The 24,741-nt window shown below is 35.6% G+C and overlaps 1 protein-coding gene and 1 pseudogene across 1 annotated transcript in view; one reads left to right on the top strand and one right to left on the bottom strand.

Annotated features, from left to right (window-relative positions):
* GUCY1A2 (guanylate cyclase 1 soluble subunit alpha 2) overlaps positions 1 to 24,741 on the bottom strand; it is a 328,461-nt gene that overhangs the window by 103,005 nt on the left and 200,715 nt on the right. The window contains exon 5 of the mRNA XM_028516054.2: positions 19,793 to 20,278. Within this exon, the coding sequence (XP_028371855.1) occupies positions 19,793 to 20,278 (486 nt within the window). The remainder of the gene's footprint in view (positions 1 to 19,792; positions 20,279 to 24,741) is intronic.
* On the top strand, positions 14,817 to 14,916 carry LOC114501090 (annotated as a pseudogene).

The raw sequence follows: 24,741 nt of genomic DNA, 5'->3' as shown, positions 1-24,741 counted from the left end.
ATCATCTTCTCTTGTATCTCCTTCTGCTCCATTTTTTCTTCCTCCAGCTTTCCTGTCTCTCCACCTGCTTTTCATCTACCACTTCCATTACTGTCTTCATCTCTTCTGCTTCCATTGAGAATATAGCCCACTTCTCAGTCATCACCTTTTTAGCCAAACTCCCACACCAGGTATAGCCTGGGACCTCTGCCCCACTATCAATCAGATCTCTGTAGGGAACTCCCCCCAGCATTAATGGGATGTGGTGGGGGCCTCCTTCCTTCACACAGGTCACTCACAAGTACCAGATGTTCTGGAGAAAATTGAGGCACCATAGGTGAAGACTGGCAGGATGGGGTAGCCTGAATTTTGCCATACTCTTGTTACCCAACTCTAAAAAAGGGGGCACAAAGTCAGAATGCTCAATGAAAATTTTATTGATAGTTTTAAATTACATCTGATTTCTACAAGTGTGGTCTGGAATTGTCCTCTAGAAAAGTTTTTCAAATGCAAAACTCAGAATCATCTGCATAAGAATCACCCAGTAGTACTTGTTAAAAATTAGATTCCCAGGCCCCACCTAGATCTACTCAATCAAAATCTAGATATAAGGCCCAGCTGCATGCTTTTTCACATGCTCTTAGGTGTATTTTCTGATTCTCAAAGTTTGAAGACTTCTGGTGTATTATGTGAGTTAAAAATTTTATAATAGTCATCCAAATATTCATCTTTTTTTTAAAGAGACAAAGAGCTTTCAGAGAAAAGTACTTCTATCCTGAACCCCAGCCATTCCCATATATTCCTTCTCTTCTCTGTTCCACCCTACAAAAAAGGACAATAAACTTCTCAACATTTTCTTATTTGTCAGAACTTTAAACTACAACTCCTAGTCCCTGCCCCACACACCCAAATGCTGAGAATCACCTAGCACAGTAGGTATTCAATGATCCAAGAAAGTTTGTTCAGTTTAATTAAATACACCAAAGTGAACTGCATAATGGTATGGCAATTGAAATGGGAACAACTTTAACTAAAAATTTACTAATAAAGCTTCAAAAAATCACTTCATTCTTTTTAAATATCTAATAAATCATTTTGGTTGATGCTTCTGACCCAAATACTACTTCTTTTAAGGATGTCTCTATAGTGCTCAGCTGATACAGCACTGAAAATGAGGTCATGTGTATAAATAGAACAGTGATTTGACCTGGGAACTATTCCCAAATGAGGGAAAATAGAATCCAAATGACTGCCTATCAAAGAAAGCTCTGATAAAACTCTCAGTAGATCTATCAAAGTAAATTCCAGTTCCTGCCCAGGAATCTCACTCATGTAGAAAATACAGTTGGTAGGCTCCAGGTTGTTTATCATAAAGACTGTTTAATACTGAGGCAGGCTAGCAAATAAAAATATATTAAAATATCCAGTCAAAATTTCTTTCTAAATTCTCAAGTTAGATGTGGGCAACTGAAAATTTCTTTCTGCTGTATAGTAAATTGTCTTCTAAGATCTTCAATAACACAACTTCAATATTTCGCTTTTATTTACCATTATCAGTATTAGTCCATGACCCAATCAAAATGAATAATTCAATGTTATTCCAAGTTAATGTTCTACTTGAACTTCATCCATTCACTCTTTATAAAAATAATTATTGAGTCTATTATATTCAAGAAACATTTTCCAGGGATTCCTGATTTACCAGAACTTTATAATTTTCAGTAAACATAGAATTAATTTCTAAATAATGTTAGTTGATGTCACAACTGTGAATAGTTTCAAGACTTACTATACAGCTACAGTAATCAAGGCAGTGTAGTATTGCTGGAAGAATAAACAAATAGGTCAGTGGAACAGAATAGACGTTCCAGAGATAGACCCCCTAAAATATAGTCAACTGATCTTTGAAAAGGTTGAAAAGGTAATACATGTAGCAAAGATAGTCTCTTCAACAAACAATGCTGGGACAACCGGACATCACATGCCAAAACTAAGTATCTAGACACAGACCTTACACCCTTCACAAAAGTTAACTCAATATTTATCACAATCCTAAGTATAATATGGAAAATTATAAAACTCCTAGAAAATAACACAGAAGAAAACCTCAATCACTTTTACTGATCACTCAATGTAAATGCCTTTTTAGATACAACAAACACACAATCTATAAAAGAAAGAACTAATAAAGTAAACTATCAAAATTAAAAACATCTGTGAAAGACAGTAGCAAGAAATGAAAGGACAAGCCACAGACTGGGAGAAAATATTTGCAAAAGACACATCTGATAAAAGCCTGTTATACAAATATTTAAGGAACTCCTAAAATTCAACAATAAAAAAACAACTGTGCTTTTAAAAAGCAGTCCAAAGACCTTAACAGATACCTCATCAAAGCAGATATGCAGAAGGAGAAAATTCATATGAAAAGATCTTCATATCATATGTCATCAGGCAAATGCAAATTAAAACAACGTAAGATACTATTACACATCTATGAAAATGGCCAAAATCCAGACACTGACAACAACAAATGCTGATGAGGATGTGAAGCAACAGAAATTCTCATTCATTGTTTTGAGAAGCCCAATGGTAAAGCCTATTTGGAAGACATTTTAGTGGTTTCTTACAAAACTAAACATATCCTTACCACATGATCCAGCGACTGTGCTCCTGGGTGTTTACCTAAAGAAGCTGAAAACTTATGCCCACTCAAACACCTACACACAGATGTTTATAGCAGCTTTATATAAAATCACTGAAACTTGGAAGCAACCAAGAGGTCCTTTAGTTGGTGAATGGATAAACTGTACATCCAGGCATAAATTAGCATTTGACACTGAGAAGAAATGACTGATCAAGCCATGACAAGACATGGAGACTTAAATGCATATTACTAAGTGAAGGAAGCAAATCTGAAAAAGCCAATGATTCAAGCTATATGACATTCTGGAAAAATTAACACTGTAGAGACCATAAAAAGACCAGTTTTTGTTTGATTGAGGAGATAGGATAAACAGGCTGAATACAGATTATTTTTAGGGCAGTAAAAATACGCTGTACATTATTATAATAATGGATATGTGTCATTATGCACTTACCCAAGCCCATAGACTGTGAAATCAAGAGTGAACCCCAAGGTAAATTATGAGCTTGGCTGTTATGCTGTGTCAATGTAGGTTCATCCTTGGTAAAAATATACCATTATGGTGAGTGATATTTATAATTCCAAAGATTATGGGGGCAGAAGGTATATGGTAAAATCTCTGTACCCTTCTTTTAGTTTTATTGTAAATCTAAAACTGCTTTAAAAATAGTTTTTTCTTAAAGTAGACAGTACAGCCCAATTAGTAAATCAAGTAGAAATATTTTATTAAAAATTCATTTAAAAAAGAACATAATCTAACCTCCATGAATACTATTAGCCTCAGATACCTATGGAATTACTTTCTTTTTCCAGGTTAAGTATAGTTTAGAAAGAAAGCCTTCCCCAGCTCCTCCTCCATGAGTCAAACTTGTCATGTTTCCACATCCATTTTTCAAGCCATATCTATTATGAAAGTAATCACCCCCAGTCCTTCAGTATGATACTATCTTTGCCTCTTTTGGAGTCCCAATACAACTTGACTTCCATATGTCTTATACTGCAGTCACTTGTGTTCATCCTTTCTCTACTACCTTCCTGTCTAGATGGCTAAGTCATTTAACTTTGAAGGCAAGTACAATATCTTAGTTACCTTTTTTAAGTCCTGCAGGAGCTAGCACAGGGCTGCTATAACACACACCTAGAGGACTATGACTGAGTCCAATTTTATTATAAACATCTCTATCAAGAGCTATAGATAATGTATAAAATACCTTTCAAAATCAAAGTCATTGTTCAATGACTCCAAAATATGTCTCTTCTATCAAATCAGGTTAAGCCTGCATAATGCCAAAATAAGAACATATTCCAGTGATCAGGTGATTTGCATAAACAATGCAATGGAAGTATTTCCATTAAGTAGACAAAATTGACTACTTCCTTCAGGATTCCAATGTTGACTCAAGCCTCTTGTATATACCTTGCCAGCCCTGGAAATGTATGTATTTAAATTATGACAAGGGTACTAACTAACTCCTAAAAGACATCTCAGAGTCCTCCCTGTCCTTTCTACCATGTAAGGACACAGCAAGAAGACAGCCATCTGTGAAGCAGGAAGTTGGCCCTCACTAGACACTCAACCTGCCAGCATCTTGAGCCTGACTTCCCAAACTCCAGGAAAGTGAAAAGTAAGTTTTTCTTGTCTAAAAGCCAACCACTATATGGTATTTTTGTCACAGCAGACAGAATGGACTAAGACAATCTCCTTCCCTCCCATCATGGCAAATTCTCCAACATACTCTATCTAGCCTTCATCTGCTTTCATATGAATGATTCCAGATGTGTCACCTGTAACAAAAATGTGAGACCAATACCACTGTTCCCATTTTATGGAAGTAGAAGCTTGGCACAGGTAGGTCATGTGACTTAATTTAAAAAGACAGAATTAAAAATAGCTTTTTAGCCTTAATATCGTATACCCTTCCCCCTACACTTAAATGTCATTGACTGCACTATCATAAGTAACTTCAGCAGTCTTCATCTGGTCTCTTCCTAAAGGTCAAAGGACCTTCTTTTATCAGATGCCTGAAATATGCCTTATTTTTTATAAGGCAGTGACACTAGTAATAAGTGGAAAAGGGAGATGCACAAAGTTTTCTTTTTATGACAGAAAAAAACCTTTATAATACTAAACTTTGAGTATCAAATAAAAAATGTTGAAAATACTGCTTTGGATTACCTTAATAACAGCATTAAGTTTTCAGTGACATTTTTAATTATATTTTTCATTACCATTCATCTCCCTGATACCCTCTTCTACTTTCACCCAGTTCCCTACCCACTGCAATCACCACACTGTTGTTCATGTCCATGAGTCCTTTTTTTTTTGGTTTAATCCCTCCACCTCCTAAGCCCCCACCTCAGAGCTGTCAGCTTGCACTCTATCTATGAGTCTGTCTCTATTTTATTTGTTAGTTCAGTTTGTTCATTAGATTCACATATGAGTGAAATCATGTGGTATTTGTCTTTCCCTGACTGGCTTATTTCACTTAGCACAATATTCTCCCAGTCCATCCAAAGAAGAGCATTATTTTATTAGGTAGCTTTCACAAATTCCAACACACAGGCATACACACACAAACACACACACACAAAAGGAAAGCAGCAGTCTAATAAGAATTTTGCTTTAGTGATTTCTTATTTATTTATTTTTATTGTTATTCTATTACAGTTGTCCCAATTTTCCCCCTTTGCCATCTTCCACCAAGACCACCTACCCTCCTACAGTCAATATCCACACCAGTGTCCATGTCCATGGGTGATTCATACATGTGTTTTGATGAGTCCCTTCTCCTTCTTTCCACCATTTTCCTGCTTCCTCCTCCCCTCTGGCCACTCTCAATCTGTTCCATGTTTCCATGTCTCTGGTTCTATTTTGTCCATTAGTTTATTTTTTTCATGAGATTCCTCTTATAACTAAGATCACTTGATATTTGTCTTTCACCAACTGGCTTATTTCACTTAGCATAATAGTCTCCAGTTCCGCCTGTGCTCCCCCAAAAGGTAGGAGTTCCGTTTTTCTTTCTTCTGAGTAGTATTCCATTGTGTAAATGTACCACACTTTTTTTATTTATTCATCTACTGATGGGCATTTATACTGTTTCTAACACTTGCCTATTGTAAATAGTGCTGCTATGAACATTGGGGTGCATAAGCTCTTTTAAATTGGTGTTTCAAGATTCTTAGGGTGTATTCACAGCAGTGGAATAGCTGGGTCAAAAGGCAGTTCCATTTTTAGTTTTTTGAGAAAACTCCATACTGTTTTCCACAGTGGCTGGAACAGTCTGCATCCCCACCAACAGTGCACCAGAATTCCCTTTTCCCCACATCCTACCCAGCATTTGTTCTTTGTTGATTTATTGATAGATAGTTTGGGGTAGGTGTGAGGTGGTCTCTCATTGTGGTTTTAATTTGCATTGATCTGATGGCTAGTGATGTTGAACATGTTTTCATATGTCTCTGGGCCCTCTGTATGTCCTCTTTGGAAAACTGTCTATTCAGGTGTTTTGCCCATTTTATTAATCAGATTATTTGTCTTCCTTGTGTTGAGTCATATTAGTTCTTTATATATTTTGAAGATCAAGCCCTTGTTTGCTGTATCATTGGCAAATGTATCCTCCCATATGGTCAGTTCCCTTTTCATTTTGATATTTTCTTTAGCCCTGCAAAAGCTTTTTAATTTGATGTAGTCCCATCTGTTTATTTTTCCTTCATTTCCCTTGCCCTAGGAAATGTATTGGCAAAAATATTGCTACATGGGACATCTGAAATTTTCCTGCCTATATTCTCCTCTAGGACTTTTATGGTGTCACAGCTTATATTTAAGTATTTTATCCATTTTGAGTTTACTCTGGTATATGGTACAAGGTGGTGGTTTAGTTTCATTTTCTTTTCACATGTACCAGCTCAGTTCCCCTAACACCATTTATTAAAGATGCTATTTTTTACTCCATTGTATGCTCATGCCCCCTTTGTCAGATATTAATTGACCATAGAGACATGGGTTTATTTCTGGGCTCTATTATTTTCCACTGATCTATGTATCTATTCTCATGCCAGTACCAGACTGTTTTGATTATAGTGGCCTTGTAGTATAGTTTTATATCAGGTATTGTGATCCTTCCAACTTTGTTCTTCTTTCTCAAGATTGCTGAGGGTATTCAAGGTCTTTTTTGGTCCCATACATTTTTGGAATATTTGTTCTAGATCAGTGAAATGTGCCATTGATATTTTAATAGGGATTGCTTTCAATCTGTAGATTGCTTTGTTTGGTTGGATCTTTTAATGATGTTAATTCTTCCAATCCATGAACACAGTATATGCTTCCATTTATTTGTATCTTCCTCAATTTCTTTCTCGAGTGTTCTATAGTTTTCTGAGCATAGGTCTTTTACCTGCTTGGTTAAATTTATTCCTATTTATTTTTCTTGTTGCTAGAGTAAATGGGATTTTTTCCTAGTTTCTCTTTTTGGTATTTCATTGCTAGTGTACAAAACTGCATCAATTTCTGAATATTGACTTTGTATCCCACTACTTCACTGCGTTAGTGATTTCTTACAATTTTCTAGCTTATTCAAAACCATGTTAATAATTTCAAAGCTTGAAAAATGCATTAAAATGTATAAACATTCACAACCAAATATTTGACATTAAGATAAAATTAGATGATAATTTTTGTACTTTAAAAAACATTTACAAAAATAAACATATACCCCAATCATTAATAGGAAGTCAGCAGGGTTGAATTGCACTTTGGCAACATTTTCTAAGCCAACTACACATAGTTCCAGCATTCAGTATTTATAGTATTAGAATCTCATAGAATAAAGTCACCTTTAGAGAATTTCTCTTGTTTGTCCCATCAAAAGACTGCAGCCTGTGTTTGAATGACCAGAGCATACAGTTCCCAATCTATTTCATTGTTGGGACACTGATGTTCATGAGGATCTTCCACTGGATTGAAATTACTTTCCTAACTTCTGCAGAGAAATCCCTTTTAGTCTTCTGGAGCTAAAGAAAATGAATCTTACTATTAAGTCCACACATATAAAAGATGGAGGTGTAGATACATACTTTGCCTCCTCACACACCCCAAAGAAGAACAACAACAAATTTAAAAACAAAAAATAACCACAAATGCCAGAAAATCAAATTGTATGGAAGTCTGACAACCAAGGAGTTAAAGAAGAAACATTAATCCAGACAGGTAGGATGGGTGGAGATGGGCAGCCAGGGTAGAGTGGATTTGTGGTGAGGTGGTGGCTGGAAGACTGGGACAAGCAAGGTAGTGGCTGGCAGACCAGGCAAGGCACTGGCAGGTAGAGTGGCCAATCCCACATTTGTGTGAGGATAAACTGGGAGGAACAACTGTGAAGCAAGACATACTGCACAACCCAGGGTTCCAGTGTAGGGAAATAAAGCCTCAAACCTCTGACTTAAAAAACCTGTGGGGGTTGAGGCGGCAGCAGGAGAAACTCCCAGCCTCACAGGAGAGTTCATTGGAGAGGCCCACAGGGTCCTAGAACATACACAAAAGCAACCACCTGGGGATCAGCACCAGAAGGTTCCAATTTGCTTGTGGGTAGTGGAGGAAGTGGCAGAAAGCCAGCTGAGAGCTGAGCAAGTAGTGCTGAACTAAGCAAACAACTAGAACAGGAAAAGATTCACAGAAATAGAGATCATATGGAGGGTTAGCAGGGATGGGGAGGAGCAAGAATGGGGGAAAGGTACTGGAAATACAAAGCATAAATGGTAGGTACAAAATAGACAGGGGCAGTTTAATAATAGTATGGGAAATGGAGAAGCCAAATAACTAAGATGTATGACCCATGGACATGAATTAAGGTGGGGGAATGCTGGTGGGAGAGGGGTACAGGGTGGAGAGGAATAAAGGGGAGAAAAAGATGGAACTACTGTAATAGCATTCACTATTGGTTTTAATAGCTAATCGATAAAACATATCAAAAAGAAAAAGTGCAGATTTGTTGAGTGCCTTTAAAAAAGAGACTAATTATAATCTTAACTCTATGCTAAAATTCAAATTGCAATTTAAAAATTCAAACTCATCCTCCAACTATAATATCAAGGACCTCTTGTTCATTATAAAGGCCTTTTGCTATTAGCTTTTTTCAAAAGACTTTACATAGAGAAGGGAAGGTAGGGAGAAAGAAAGGGTGAAAAATATTGATTGGTTGCCTTTATGCCCCTAATCCAGAACCCAGGCATATGCTCTGACTGGGAATCAAACCAGTGTCATTTGGGTTCATGGGCCAGCACTGAATCCACTGAACCACACCAGCCAGTGTGCTATTACCTCTTTTTACTCTCTGAACAATCCTATGACATACCATTGTTCTCATTTTAAAGGTATAAAAGTTGCCTGGTGATTGTCAAAATTACTGGATACAGGATACCAACTAATGAGATAGACACACAAATGCTAGAACAATCTTTGGACCTAGGCCTACCTCTGACTAATTAAGAACAAGAGCTATCTGATTCATAAATTATTCCAACCATTGTTTTCTAAAATATAAACTTTTAGCTGAATCAGAACTAAATTCCAACAACATCTGTCACTTACTAAACCAATCTTCAAAAAGGACATAAGAGGACACATCCCAGAGGGTTCTTCTGGAAAAGAAGTAAGATATCACAATTAAGACAACTAACATTGTGTCTAGAACACAATTTGTATTTAGTAAATGTGAATTCCATTTTGCTTTAAGGGATTTGCACTCTTTAAATCGCTGTTGTTAACTGGCAAACAGGGAGAATAATGTGCAGAACTTCTCCTACAGAACATCATTAATTAAAGGTTTGGTGAAAAGGTAATACAAGCTATCAAATTCAATAAGATTTGCAGATTGCCTTGAGGCTACCCTATCAGATAAGTGAGAAGTGTCTCATCTAGACCAATATTTATTTTAGTAAACTCATACAATACCCAGGAATTATAAAACTTGATGGTAATATAACTGACATATTCACACTCTGAAGCTTGTCTGAAATCCTCAGGTAAATGACCTCAAGGTAAAGTAAATGATCATTTAATGACTAATTTTTGATAAAGAAAAGTTATGTTTAAGTGAATTTTTTAAATAAACATATAGGAGTAAGTATTTAGGTAGCAAAACTTATAATAACAAAATGTACACTACCTAAAAGCTACTTCCTCATACTACACATAAAGGTGCTAGTTACAAGAGCAAAGACAGTTTAATTCAGGACTTAACTTCTTTACAGCTTATAGATAAACAAAAGTGAGATGTTCTGTAATGACATAAACTTTATAAGGCTAGTGAAAAATCTTTTACTTTCATCATGAGGTAACCTAGCAACATGGACCCAATACACTAAGAAAACTTGCTAGAGACTTCTATCATAAATTTCCAGACTGTTTTAGAATTAATATGCATTTTCTGGCATATTGTTGCGTTCATGATGCTATAACAAAATACCATACATCAGGAACTCAAAAACAGGACTTTCTTTCTCACAGTTTTGAAGGCTGAGAAATCCAAGATCAAGGTACTGGCCAATTTGGTTTGGTTCATTGATGAGGGCTCCCTTCCTGCCTTGCAGATGGTCACCTGTGTCCTCACATGGCAGAGAGAGAATCCTGATTTCTTCTTCTTATTATTAAGGACATGGATCTCATCATGAAGGCCCCTTGCATAATGTCACCTGAACCTAATTACCCTTCAAAGGTTTCGACCTCCAAATATCATCACATTGGGAGATGGGCTTCAAATGAATTTGGCAGGACATAAACATCCAGTCCATAACTCTTGGTACTACAAAAATCAAAAAATCAATCATGTAGCAATTGCCAATACTCTTTAGAAAATTAAAAATCAATAGTGGGGCTCAGTTGATCGGGCATGATCCTGCAAAGCGAAATGTTGCGTGTTCGATTCCAAGTCAGGGCATATCCCTGGTTTGTGGCTTTGCCCACAGCTGGGGGCACATATGACAGGCAACTGATTGATATTTCTCTTCCTCTCTTCCTCCCTCTGTTCCCCTCAATCTAAACTTAAATAAATAAAATCTTTCAAGAAATCAACAGGGATAAAAACAACCACCCAAAAACACTTTGAGAAATTCAGCAAGACACTATTAATTTTGATTTCTGCTTGGCAATCCAAATTATTTTAGCCTTTTAACTGTTTCAGAATTTGCACAAGAGTACAAAAAATGTTCTCTAAATAGAGAAAAAATAACAATGGATGTCATATTAGAATATAAAAAATTAACATTTCAGGTCATAGACATTGTACAAGCCAATATTACTTGAAGAAACAGAATTACCTTCACAAATTTCATATTGTAGCTCAGGCTATATATATAAAACTAACACATGAAGATGAACTATGGGCCCATCTTCAAGAAAGAGGATCCATGAGGACTCAGTGAAGAGAAGACAAATAATGTATTTCAGGGAGATATTTCTCTTGCCCCCGACTCTTACCTCTCTCCCTAATGCTTCCTTCAGTCTTTCTCTGGCATACAATATAATTCTAATAACCTGAAAGAATGAACTTAAGGAAATAAGCATTTTATTTTTTTTTCTGATAAGCACTGGCTATGCCATCTTTTTTCTTTTAAGATTTTATTTATTTTCAGAGAAAGACAAAGGGAAAGAGGAAGAGAGGGAAAAAACATCAATGTGTGGTTGCCTTTCATGCACCCCATAGTGGGGACCTGGCCTGCAACCCAGGTTGTGCCCTGGCTGAGAACTGAACTGTGATGCTTTGGTTCACAGGCCTGTGCTCAATCCACTGAGCTACACTGGCCAGGGCTAGGCTATACCATCTTTATGTACATACAAACACATGCACATATAGATGTATGCATATAAAACACATACCCACTCCCCATATATACCCAGAAATACCTATGTGAGGAATGACAATTAACATTTACATTTACTGCCTTGGACCAGACACTGTAATAAGCATTTTATATATATTTCATTTAAAAGCTCATACAATATTACTATGTGGTAGGTAAAATTAGTCTATTTACAGATGGCAAAACTGAAGCACAGATGTTAAATAGTGGTTAAAGGTGGAAAGATGAAATTCCATGGAGTGTACTTAAGATAGCACTGGGATTCAGCAGCTTTAGCTGAACGCAATGAGAACGACAGGCAAAAGGATCCATCCTGCCCCTTGTTTGTCCCTTATCTTCAGCCTAAGTGCTTGCCAAGGGGAAAAATATAAATGAAGCAAAACCCTTGTCAGATAATTCTTAGGGCATTATGGTATTTTGAAATTGACAATGTAATCCCCCAAGTAGAAGAGCTGCTAGAGCAGAAGACTTATCTTTGACTTTCACTTTAGCTTCTAAAGCACAGCAATTAGTTCTTTTCTACTCAGTAAAATTGTGTTAAATGTATATACTAATTTCCATAACATTTTATAGGCTTATATGGGAATCATGCCCTGTTCTTGACTGATTCAAAAATGTTTATTAAGTAAGTAAATGAACTGAATATTTTTTACTTCAGAAATCCCTCTGTTCTAAACTTACTAGAAGATACTGTTACTTCCTTTCCACTAAAATAGCAGAAAAAGTAAATGGCATTGAGGTTGATGGAATTCACTAAAATGAACTGGTATAAAGCTTTAGTAGCTTTTCATTTCAAAAGCAGAAAATATGTAAATCTTAAGGAAAAAATGAAACAGTCACTCTTTGCTAAATGGACCTGGCATTTGGTGCTGGGAAATGGAGTAAAATATTATATACATATTTATAAAATTCCAAGAATAAACTAAGTACCTAAGTATTTAAAAGACATTATTATCATAAAACAAAACAAGGGAAAAGGGAAGCATTTCATTTTTTCATATGCAAAATCCAGTTCAACACTGGAGTAATATTAATATTCTGCTTCATTTTCTGAAGCCTGGCTGATGGTCCAGTGAATAGCCAGCTTTAGTAGCTCCATATTACCAAATGGCAAGACAAATCAAAATTCTTGAGGCATAGAGTTCTGTAGCCTTGTAACTTGATGTGAACAGACATTTCAGCTCTTACTCAGGAGGCTAAAGATGGGGATTCAAGTCTGATATAGCTCATTCTCCAATTTAAAAACTGCTAACACATCAGTGCAAAGCCTCAGCAGTCTGCACCAAGACATCTGAATCCCAAGGGCTCACCTGCCTTTCAGTTTCCCTGAGACAATAACATGCCCACTCAAAAGTGAATGCAGATCATCTTATATATAAACCATTTTATCATGGATATCTATCCTGTTTACTTCTGCATTATGTATTTATTTTTAGAATGTACAGACTATTTTTCTACCAAGTAGTTAAGGAGCTATTGTTAATAGGAATCTGTAATTAATAGACTAAAGAGAGACCAAAGCAGGACAATATACATATGTAAATTAAATGAAATGTACATGATGTTAATAGGTTTTCTAGCCCTATTTTTATGGGTATTGTATTTATAGAGGTTTGGGGCTTATAACATCAACACAGTGTTTTCACTGGTTCTGAAGATTTTCAGAACTCAAGATATGTAGCAATTTTCAAATTGTATTAATGCCAAGAGTGTTTCTAAATATATTTTACTCATTTTCAAGAGTGGAGAGAAATAATCTGCTAGCTCTAGCATCCCTGTGGGTTCTAATTCCTATTTTGGCATTTAAAGTCTCGAAGGACATCCCTACGTCCTTTGATGAAGTTGTTGTGTTTGGTTCCCTTTTGACTTGAGGGAGGGGTTTTCCTGTGCACCCTCTGGCTCTATGCCTGGCCCTGGCTAAAGAAAAGCCTACAGTTCTGTATCAAAGTTTGTTCTGATGCTTATCTTCATGCGTTCTGTCTGGACACACTTGCTGGTTTCCATTTCCAAGAATCCAGTCACCTTGTGCTCAATCCCCAAATCTTGTGTTCCCTAACAGTGAGTTTGGGTTTTAATATGGGATTTCTCCCTACTCCACACCAACAGGGGGAAATATTTTATCACTAACGTTTTTCAGGGTTGCCTGTGAAAGATGGTTTTATTGAAAAAAGATTCATTATTCAGTTTTTATTATCTTAAAATTATATCCCTATTGCCTGCACTTCAAATCATTGATCCCACTCTCTCCTTCTTGGTATGCTGTTGCTATTTGTGCATAAAAAGAGTTAAGGGAGAAGATGCTAGCTGGTTTCCTACAAAAAGGGAGGATGGCAGATAGGAGAGAGTCCCCAACTTTTAAGATGCAGCTTCTTAAAACTCTGAACTTATGGTCATAGAGTTCTCATCACTTGACAGTATAACCATAATTATCGATTGTGTAACTTAGTTATTTATTTTTTTTATTTGTTTAATCCTTACCTGAAGACATTTTTTTCATTGCTTTTAGGGAGAGAAGAAAACATCAATGTGAGGGAGAAGCATCGCTTGGTTGCCTCCTGTACGCGCCCAGAACAGGAATCAAACCAGCAACCTAGGTAAGTAGCCCAACTGTGAATCGAACCACAATCTTTTAGTTACTGGATGATGCTCCAACCTACAGAGCTACACTGGCCAGGGAAGTATAACCTAGTTTTGAAACAGTTTCTACTTTTTGTTTTTATGATTTCATCTTTGTCTGGAACACAACCTAGATTTGTGGAAATGCTGTAGGCTCTAGAGTCAGACAAGGCTTAGTTAAAATTCTGATTTATGAGCTATATTATCTGGATTATTTAACCTTCCTAAAACTCAGTTTCTCTATCTGAAAGTGAAGATAATGTAACAACTCTACATATTAGTCATGGGAGATTAAATGAGATTATATTTTATTCTCTTCTAATAAGTACCAGAGGACTATAGTTATGTATATGCAAAAAGATACAAAATATCACATCATACATACTCGAGTATGTCCAGATACAACTGTCTGAGAAATGATGATAGCAGCTAAGGTGGACATTTACCACTAAATACAGGTATTGCTTTAGAGTCTGGACCTTATAAGTAATAGAACTAGAGATAAGTAAAGAAAGTGGTTAAAGGTGAAAAGATGAGAACCTTAAGGAGCGTATTTAAGATAGCACTGGGATACCATAACCTTGTCTGAATGGAATGAGAGAAGTATGAAAATGAACTCATCTTTCTCCTTTTCTCTCCCTTGTTTGTCACTGAACAGCTTGCCAGAGGCAAAACATAAATCAAGACACAACCCACATTAGGTTGCTTCGATATCTAATACCAAATGCTTCGGCAGCACATATACCAAAATTGGAATGATACAGAGATTAGCATGGCTCATGCACAAGGATGACATGCAAATTTATGAAGCGTTCCATATTTTAAAAAATATCTAATGCCATTATTATTATCTGTATGCCATTGATTTAAAAAGTTAGAGTTACTGGTTCTTTATTTTGTTAATTCTCTGTACCCTATAACACTTGAGGGGCAAAATATTATAGTGTACTATTTATGTTGACTTTTACTGAATATTTGCGTTTCTAATTATAAGAAGGTCAAAATTATAATCTGTGCTTCCTTCAGTTTACCTAGCTCTTATTTACTATGTATACACCTGTAAGACCTTGGCAGCCAAACATTGTAAAGGCTTTAATTTTCTCAGTGCTTGAAATATGAACAGTAAAATTTATAGCTTCTTCCTAAACCTCCTAAAACCTTTATAGAAGGTTTTGATTATTTTTAGCAAAGCCTTTCTATTATAGCCCAATTTAGCTGAACTGCACCACCAGAATTATAATTCACCACTGCATTATCTCCCTAGTGACAGGAACCATGGAAAATAAGATGATCAAGAATGGGAGAACCACACATTTTGAAAATGGAGTCTTCAAATGTCCCCTGTGGGGCACTGTCTCTCGCTCATTCTTTCTTGGCATTCAGCTTTACCTCATTTCCTTTTACATTCCTAACATAAAACAAAAGTGAGCTATAGTTTTCTCCATGGTATGATTATTTTACAAAAATTCTCACATACTTTAAACCTAGCAAAACTATATACCATTTCATAAAATCAGTGTATTTCTAGTTCTTAAAACATTGTATTGGCTTTGAGATTTTTCTTTTCAATAGTAATTAAAACTCTACCAGATAGTTCATGGTAATAGCACCTTTTATATCTTCTACAAAATTACCTAGAATGATTATGATGATTAGAAATTTAAACTTTGGAGGTGGTGGGGAGGGGTAGTGGGAAAACACAGAAAACTGTACTTGAACAACAATAAAGAAATTTAAAATTACAAGGTCAGATACAAGATTTCTAATTTACATTCCTCCTCTTATGGTTCTCATAATATACTTTGTTTTATCCTATACCAAAATAATACTCTTCCCCCTACACTCTTAATTTTGCCTTTCCCTCTCTGGCCATACCATTATTATTCTGGCTTCAGCACACAGTCCAGTGTTCCCCAGTCTGATTCCCAAAACTCAACCCCCATAACCCTGAATAAACTTCAAAGCTGCCCTATATACCTGTCCAAGATACACATTGGCAACAAAGATATGTTAAGTACACCAGGCTCTAAAATCATATTACTTTACAATTTATTGCTAAAATTTCATAAGCAAAGTCTGTTTAAGAGAATTTTTAAACCATATTTTTAAAATAATTATATATATATATATATATATATGAAAAATGGAAATTATGGTCTTGAGTATCAGACAAACAGCAGATCCACTTTGTAAGTTAAAACTTGATGGGGGATTCCCAGCCAAGATAAAAGTATAGGTAGATACACTGTGCCTCCTTGCACAACCAAAAGAAGGACAACAGTAAATTTAAAAACAAAAAATAACTAGAACTGCCAGAAAATCAAACTATATGGAAGTCCAACAACCAAGGAGTTAAAGACGAAACATTCATCCAGACCAGTAGGAAGGGCCAAGATAGGCAGCCAGTATAGAGTGGACTCAGGGCAAAGTGGTGGCTGGCAGAGTGTACTGTCCCATATTTGCATGCAGATAAACTAGGAGGAACAGCTAGGGAGCCAGATAGATCACGCAACCCAGGGTCTCAGCACAGGGAAATAAAGCCTTAAAACCCCTGAATGAAAAAACCTGTGGGGGCTGAGGCAGCAGGAGAAACTCCCAGCCACACAGGAGAGTTTGTTGGAGAGACCCATGGAGTCCTAGAACATATACAAACCTACCCACCAGGGAATCAGCACCAGAAGGGCCCAAATTTGCTTGTGGGTAGTGGAGGAAGTGACTGAAAGCTGGCTGAGAACTAAGTGAGTGGCATTGTTCCCTCTCGGACTCCTCCCCCACATACAGCACCATAACACAGCTGTGTTGCCCCACTCTGGTAAATACCTAAGGCTCCACCCCTTACTACATAACATGCATGCTGAGACAAAAAATATGGCCCAAATGAAAGAACACATCAAAGCTCCAAAAAAATCATAACTAAGCAATGAAGATATAGTCAACCTATCAGATGCAGACTTCAAAACATTGGTAATCAGGATGCTCACAGAAATTGTTGAGTATGGTTGCAAAATAAAGGAAAAAGTGAAGGCTATGAAAAGTGAAATAAAGGAAAATGTACAGGGAAACAACAGTAAAGGGAAGGAAACCAGATGCAAATCAATGATTTGGAGCAGAAGAAAGAAATAAACATTCAACCAGAACAGAATGAAGAAACAAGAATTCAAAAAAATGAGGAGAGGCTTAGGAATCATAGGGGTGCCAGAAAGAGAAAAGGAAGAGCCAGAAATTGAAAACTTATTTCAACAAATAATGAAGGACAACATCCCCAATCTGGCAAAGGAAATAGACTTCCAGGACGTCCTGGAAGCCCAGAGAGTCCCAAAGATATGGGACCCAGGGAGGACCACACAGAGGCACATCATAATTACATCTCTCCTTATTAAAGATAAGGAGAGAATCTTAAAAGCAGAAAGAGAAAAGGAGACAGTTACCTACAAAGGAGTTCCCATAAGACTGTCAGCTGATTTCTCTAAAGAAATCTGGCAGGCAAGAAGGGGCTGAAAAGAAGTATTCAAAGTCTTGAAATTTAAGGACCTACATCCAAGATTACTTTATCCCACAAAGCTATCTTTTAGAATAAAAGAGTAGATAAAGTGCTTCCCAGATAATGCCAAGTTAAAGGAGTTCATCAGCAAGCCCTTATTATATGAAATGTTAAAGGGACTAATCTAAGAAAAAGAAGATATAAACAAACATACAAAGAGTAAAGTGACAACAAACTCACAACTATCAACAACAGGACCTAAAAAAAAAAAACAAAAAAAAAATGAACTAAACAAACAACTAGAACAGGAACACATTCACAGAAGTAGAGATCATATGAAGGTTTATCAGGGGGTGGGGAGGGGGGAAATGAGAGAAAATGTACAGGAAATATGAAGCATAAATGGTAGGTACAAAATAGACAGGGGGAGTTTAAGAATAGTATGGGAAATGGAGAATCCAAAGAACTTATATGTACGACCCATGGACATGAACTAAGGTGGGGGAATGCTGGTGGGAGGAGGGTACAGGTTGGAGGGGAATAAAAGGTAGAAAAATAGGACAACTGTTATAGCATAATCAGTAAAATATATTAAAAAACAAAACTTGCTGATAATTTTATCACATATGGAACTGTCCATGCTTTAATAAGATATGAGAATTTGAGGGTTATACAGGATATTCCCGCAGATTTTTTTCCCTGTGAGATGTCCTAGCTTATCACAACAGAAGCTATATTTGATGCTTAAAAATCTAACTAAACTTGTATTTTAAACCTTGAAATTGTTTTGGTACCCTCAGAAAACATCACATTTTTTTCTTTTCTCAAAACCTAACTGATACTTATATTTAAATCAAAGATTTCCATGTTTTTCCAAAGGAGGACCTATTTATGTTTGTCGGTCTCATTTAGGTATATGAACCACAATATGACTACTTCAGTAGCAAACGAGTGGTTCAGAGGGAGGAGACTGGTGGTGGCAGAAACAGAGCACTAAGGCCCCAAGCCTGGAGGGAGAAAAGTGCTGGCAAACTCAGGCTGACCTGCTCTACCTCCTGGAAATAGCTGGGTATGACAATGACAGACTCATTGTAGTGTGTCTGTGGTTCAGGATCAGACATTTTGCTACTTCTACCATAAATTATATAACAATAAATTATAAGAAAGTTCAAAATAATTTATAAGAACTCTTATTTTTGTATAACAAAGCAAATCCTTCATATACACTTCACACTGAATAGTTACCCTTCAAAAAAGACTCACTAAAATATTTAGCATCGGCCACCTATTACATATAATGCTTAGAGAACACATTTCTCTAAAGGAGATACACTTCAATGAAAACAACATAAACAGCAGGTTCTTTCCAAATATGCTTATGTGAAGATCATACTATAAAAAGAAATAGTGGTTCAGATGGATTAGTAAAGAAGAAAACAAAAACCTACAGTTCACTACTGTTTATATATATTAAACATACTTTCTGTCCTTCATATAATAAAGCCATGCGTCCTGACATTGTGCACTCCTTGTGAAATTCTATGTAAACTTACAGAATTATTCACTAGGCAGATTTGGACCTGAATCATGCAATATAATGCTGTGATTTTAATAAGAAATTAATAAGGAATTCATCAAAGCAGACCAGCCAGTGGTGATTAGTACTCATTTTCAAAGCTTTTCCCCTATTTAGTTTTGAAATTTAAGGTCCTTCCAGCAAAATCCATTCGTCATTTGGGCAATAGCTAGAATACTTATATGTGTTCTTTCAGAATTAGAAGGACTCACTTAATTGACACTGCAATGTAAAATGCTGATTAACCATTATATAACTGAAAACACAATGTATATTTTAGCATAAATTACTGCTTCTTTTTAACTATCAACATAATTCTTAGCTTATATTGAAATCCCACTCTCTAAGAAAGACATTCTGTGGTTAAAAGTTGCCTAGTATTCAGCGAGTTTAATTTTTTAATAATGAATACTAGCTTTACAAATTTTTCCTTCCTGAGCAATATCATGATTCAGTTACCTATAGTATATCAATACTATAAATCAACTCACAATGAAAGTTTTCTAATAAAGCAGAAATCTGTACAGATTTCTAAATTAAATAGATAGCAATCATAAAAAAGAAAATTATATCCTCACAATTTCATTAAGATCACAATTTGCTATTAAAAGTTATTAATAGATAAGTAACTAAACCCCTTTACCTTATAAATATCCAAAAATCCACACTGGTGATCAAATCTGGTATACAGTTCGTTCAGCATGCTGATCACCTGCATAGGGGTACACTGAGCACAGATGGCTGTGAAGCCCACAATGTCCGAGAAGAGCATGGTGACATCATCAAACTTTCTGGCCTGCACTTGCTGCCCTTGCCACAATTGCTGGGCTACATCACCAGGGAAAATAGAATATAGGAGATCCACTGTTTTCTTTTTCTCTTCTTCAAGTGCCTGGTGAGTTCTTTCTAAAGTTGCCTTTAATTTATCCATCCTCTTCTTCAAGCCATCTTGGGCCTTTGCCTGCTCACCAACCAAAATGACATCTCGGGTGGCATCGTGGATAGGGATGTCTGAGAGATGCAGACCCCTGCCCATGAGTTCATCCAACTTGTCCACACACGGAGAGCCCAAGAATAAAATGGAATTTGATTCTGGGACATGGATCATTTGTCCTTTGACTTCCATCACCTGAAAAATTAACATGGAATTTTGATCAGTGCTCTTCACATAAGAGATTCACAAAAATTTGTTATCTGATAAAGAGGAAGAACAAGAAATGTTTTATAAGCCACAGTGACTTCCTGCATTCATACAAGCAAATCTATATATGATTTACAGGGACTGTAAAATTCGTGGTTCTGAATAGAAACATTGTTAGTGTCTCCCACTTGTCCACTTTTGAAAGTCAATGTTGCAATGAACAGTGACATCAATGCGAAATAAAACAAGAAAACATGGAATGCACTCAATACATTTATTTTTCTTTATTTTTCATAGCATGGAGTATTTAGGATAGTAGATGAAATGAGAAGCAAAGGGGAAATATGGGGTAAAACTATAGAGATTTAGATTTCAAAGTCTGCAACTACATTTTATTATGTTCCCCCTGCACAAATCACTAAGATCTAATCTAAATAAGAAAATAAAATTGAAATCTTGCTTGATATTACAATTTTTTATAATTGAAATGCTCACTCTATGTAAAGTTTCTTCTAGTGTTTGGTCTTTCATCTTTTTACACATAATACCCTCATTTATTCACTGAAGTAATTACTGTTTTCTATTTACTAGCACAGCTCTGGATGATAAGCATAAAAAGATAAAGTTCTCTTTTCAAAGATATCACAATATAGGGGTGAGGAGGGAGCCACACTTACATAACACAGAATAGTGTAAACAGGACACTTCCAATTCAACATGAATTCTCAAAAGACTGCTCACTATGGTTTGAATACAAAGAAAATAACTGTAGTGAAAACTATTTCCAGATTATTTTATATATGCTTAATTTGCTTTGCGGGGAAGGGGTGCTATTAATGGTATATACTTTCCCATTGTTGGAATATTAAAGGCTTATGTAACAATCAACATTCACAAAATATACTTCATAGTAAAAAATTAGTATATTAATTTTTTCTTAACATTTAAGGTAAAAGCAGACCTCTGATGTTCCAAGAGTTAGACTTCCATTTAGTGTCTGTCTCTTCCTCCTTCCTCGTATTTCCTTCTAATCATTTTTTTCCTTCTCCATCTTGTTCTCTCCTTCCTTCTCTCCTCTGTTCTTCTGATTTACACTTATTTCCAATAATCTCTCTTCATTTAGTCTCACCACTGGTTTTCCTTATTTTCCTCATTAGTTCTTCCTTTTTTCTTTTTCTCTCTCTTTTCTTCCTATGAGTCAACCTCCACATTTCCCATTACAAATGGACCTTCTGCTTTTTTGCTTTTGCCTATATCTCTATTATTTAAAATGTGGAATTACATGAGTATATACATAAATAATAGATATTATTTGCTATATGTGGCAAGTGTTGAACTTACAAAGAAGTTAATATGTTATATATCTATCTCAAAAATATAAAACATCAATATAATCTTGATTTATATGTGGCTATTAGTTGTTTTTTAGAATCTCTGATTCAGCAGAGCCTAAGTGAAAAACTAGTTGCTTACCTCCCACACTACAGAAACATAACTCATTAAACAAAAGCTCCAATATGCATAGTACATAACTTACTATTTTTATATATTTTTCATCAGTGATTTTTTCCTTAGTAATTAGGTAAATTCAATTGGACCATTTATGTCTCTGTCATAAATGCAGTTTTATTTTAATTAAAAAATAAAAAATTACTCTTCTTGAATTGTCTTTGTACATTATAAATATAAACTCAGAAATTCACAGTGATCTGTATTTATTAATTTAGCAACATGAAAAACTGGTGTAGGAATTACTTTTTTATATAGCAGAAACAGTTGTATAAAGCTGCATTAAACTCTAAGTTTTTATTGTAGCCTAAGTTACATTAAAGCTTTATTGAAATAACATAAGGCATAAGAGAAATAAACTGTATTTAAATCTAGCAGATTTCAGAAACTGGTAAGCATAACAATGGGGAGTATTTGGCTCTGGGCAAAAAAGACTGAAAGTCATTATATCACAAATCTTGGTTTTCAGGTTCTGTTAAATGACCCGGTTATTTCTATTTTTATGCATGGATATCTCTATGAGAATATTGACCACTATAATAAAAAAATTAACTGAAAATTAAGACTGTCTAGGTCATATAACTCTATACTATACATTCTTATATTATATAACCTGAACATGTAATAACCCATGTTCTCATGGAGACTCAAGTTTCACAAGATAGTAATTTATAGCAGTATCATATAATGGTTAGAAAAGAAGAATTTGTGGGAAGTCAGACCTAAATTTGAATTCTAGCTTTCCTGACATTTTAAGTGAGCAAATGAACTTAGATTCAATTAGTTATCCATTCCAGGACCGTTTCTTTATCTATAAAATGGGGATAATGATGTTGATAAGGATTTTATCTAACTCAACACATCTATTGAGTACTTTCTATTGGCTAAGTACTAAGTTATTGAATCTTATTTTATGTTAGCTATTACTATTCTCATTTTCAGATGAGATTTAGGGAGGTTAAAAAGACTTGCTAAGAATACACAGCTAATAAACAGCAGAATCAGCATTCAAACCCAAGCTGGATTAGCTTCATAGGACATACTTTAAACCAGTGAGGAAGTGTAATGGGTAGGGGGTTGGAGGAAGCAATAACAATTCTCAGCATGAATCAATGTGATGGTAAACACCCTAATAAGATGTTCACAATAGACAATTTAAAAGAGAGAAGCTGTTGCTATTGATGTATTTAGCTAAAACAACTACTTGCATGCTATTTCATCACTTCAATTCAGGTCAGTAAAAAGGTCACTTCTAGTTGTGATTTCAGACCTTTCAGATCTCTGGGATGTGATTTATGAAAGGCACAAACAGAATGATATGCCCTTGCTCTCCAGAAGGGCCTTTGTTCTCACAGAGTAACATCTACTTTTGAAGAATTGGCTCTAGCAAAAAAGAAAAATTGTAGGAGACAAGTGCCCAGCTCAGAAACTTCTATGTCTTCACAGTCCAGAGATTCTGCCCTCTCACAGCCCCCTCCTTGTGCTTCACATGGCTGGAGTCAGCAGCGAGAGGCATCCTACCACAGTAAGTGCTCAGCCATAAAGTACTCTTTATCTATTGAGACATTTGAGGAGCGGGGATCTCCTCCTTCGCATAAAGGCACCAGGATACCTAGCATCAGGGAGCTTGGTTTGCCCCATCAAGCAGCATTAATAAGGACCAGTGGGAGCCCCCAAAGCATGGAGTAAACCAAGCAAATGAAAATAGCACCATATACACTCAGAAAATTACACTGTCATTGCAACTAGAGCCTACAAAAGTAAGCCAGGACCTGGGTGCCATACATAAACAGGATGTTTTTCTCTTAAATAAAAAACTTAAATGTGATTTAATGTCTTCTAACATAATAGACTAACTATCCAGGGCATAAAAGAAAACCAAAAATCATAAGACTTAGGAAAATTGCATCTTGAATGAGAAAAGGCAATCAATTAATGCTAACACAAATGAATGTTGATATTATCTGTCAAGAATTTTAAAGACACCTCCATAAGCATTTCAACAAGCAATTACAAATTCTTTTGAAAATAATGAAAAATTACAAAAACCTTAGTAAAGGAACAGAAGATATTAAAATAACCAAATTGAATTTATAGAACTAAAAAATACAACTAAAATAGAAAACTTACTAAGTGGGTTCAAAAATAGACTGGAAATGACACAGTGAATTTGAGGATAGTTCAATAGAATTTACTCAGCCTGAACAGAGATGATAAACTGGAAAACAAAATAAACAGCCTGAAAGACCTATAGGACGATAACAAAAAATACACCACTTTTTATCATAGGAGTCCTGGAAGGAAAGAAGGAAGAAGAGGGTTGAAAAAGCATTTGAAGAATTAATGGCTGCATATGTCCCAAATTTGATGAAAGATATAAATCCATAGACTCAACAAGCCATATGAACCTCAAATAGGATAAACTCAAAGAAATTCACTTCAGGCCACATCCTAGTTAAATCTCTAAAATCTAAATTCCAAAATATTTAAAAGGTAGCCAGAAGGAATTGACATATTACCTATGGGAACTCTAATTTGAATGACAGTAGATTTTTCATCTGAAATTATGGAGTCCAGAAGAAAGATTTTTAATATCAATTTGTTGATATTAAAAAAATTAATAAAAGTGTCAACTGTAAACTCTGTATCTGTGCAAACTATCTTTCAAGAATAAAAGGGAATTAAAGACATTTGCAGACAAAGAAAATTAAATGTCTTTGTCCTAGCAGACATGCCTTTACTCTCAATGGCCAAAGAAAGATCTTTAAACAGAAAAAAATAGTAAGAGAAGGAAACTTACAGCATCAAGAAGGAAAAAGGAACAGAAAGACTCAAAATATAAGTAAAAAAACAGGTTGTTCTTGTCCTCTTGAGTTGTCTAAGTCATATGTGATGACTAAAACAAAAATTATAACATCATCTGATACCATAAATATAAGAAG

This window comes from Phyllostomus discolor, chromosome 6, assembly GCF_004126475.2.
Source record: "Phyllostomus discolor isolate MPI-MPIP mPhyDis1 chromosome 6, mPhyDis1.pri.v3, whole genome shotgun sequence".
In the NCBI taxonomy this organism is placed as follows: domain Eukaryota; kingdom Metazoa; phylum Chordata; class Mammalia; order Chiroptera; family Phyllostomidae; genus Phyllostomus; species Phyllostomus discolor.
The sequence above is the reverse complement of the archived record's forward strand: the minus strand, read 5'-3'. Positions and strand labels throughout refer to the sequence as shown.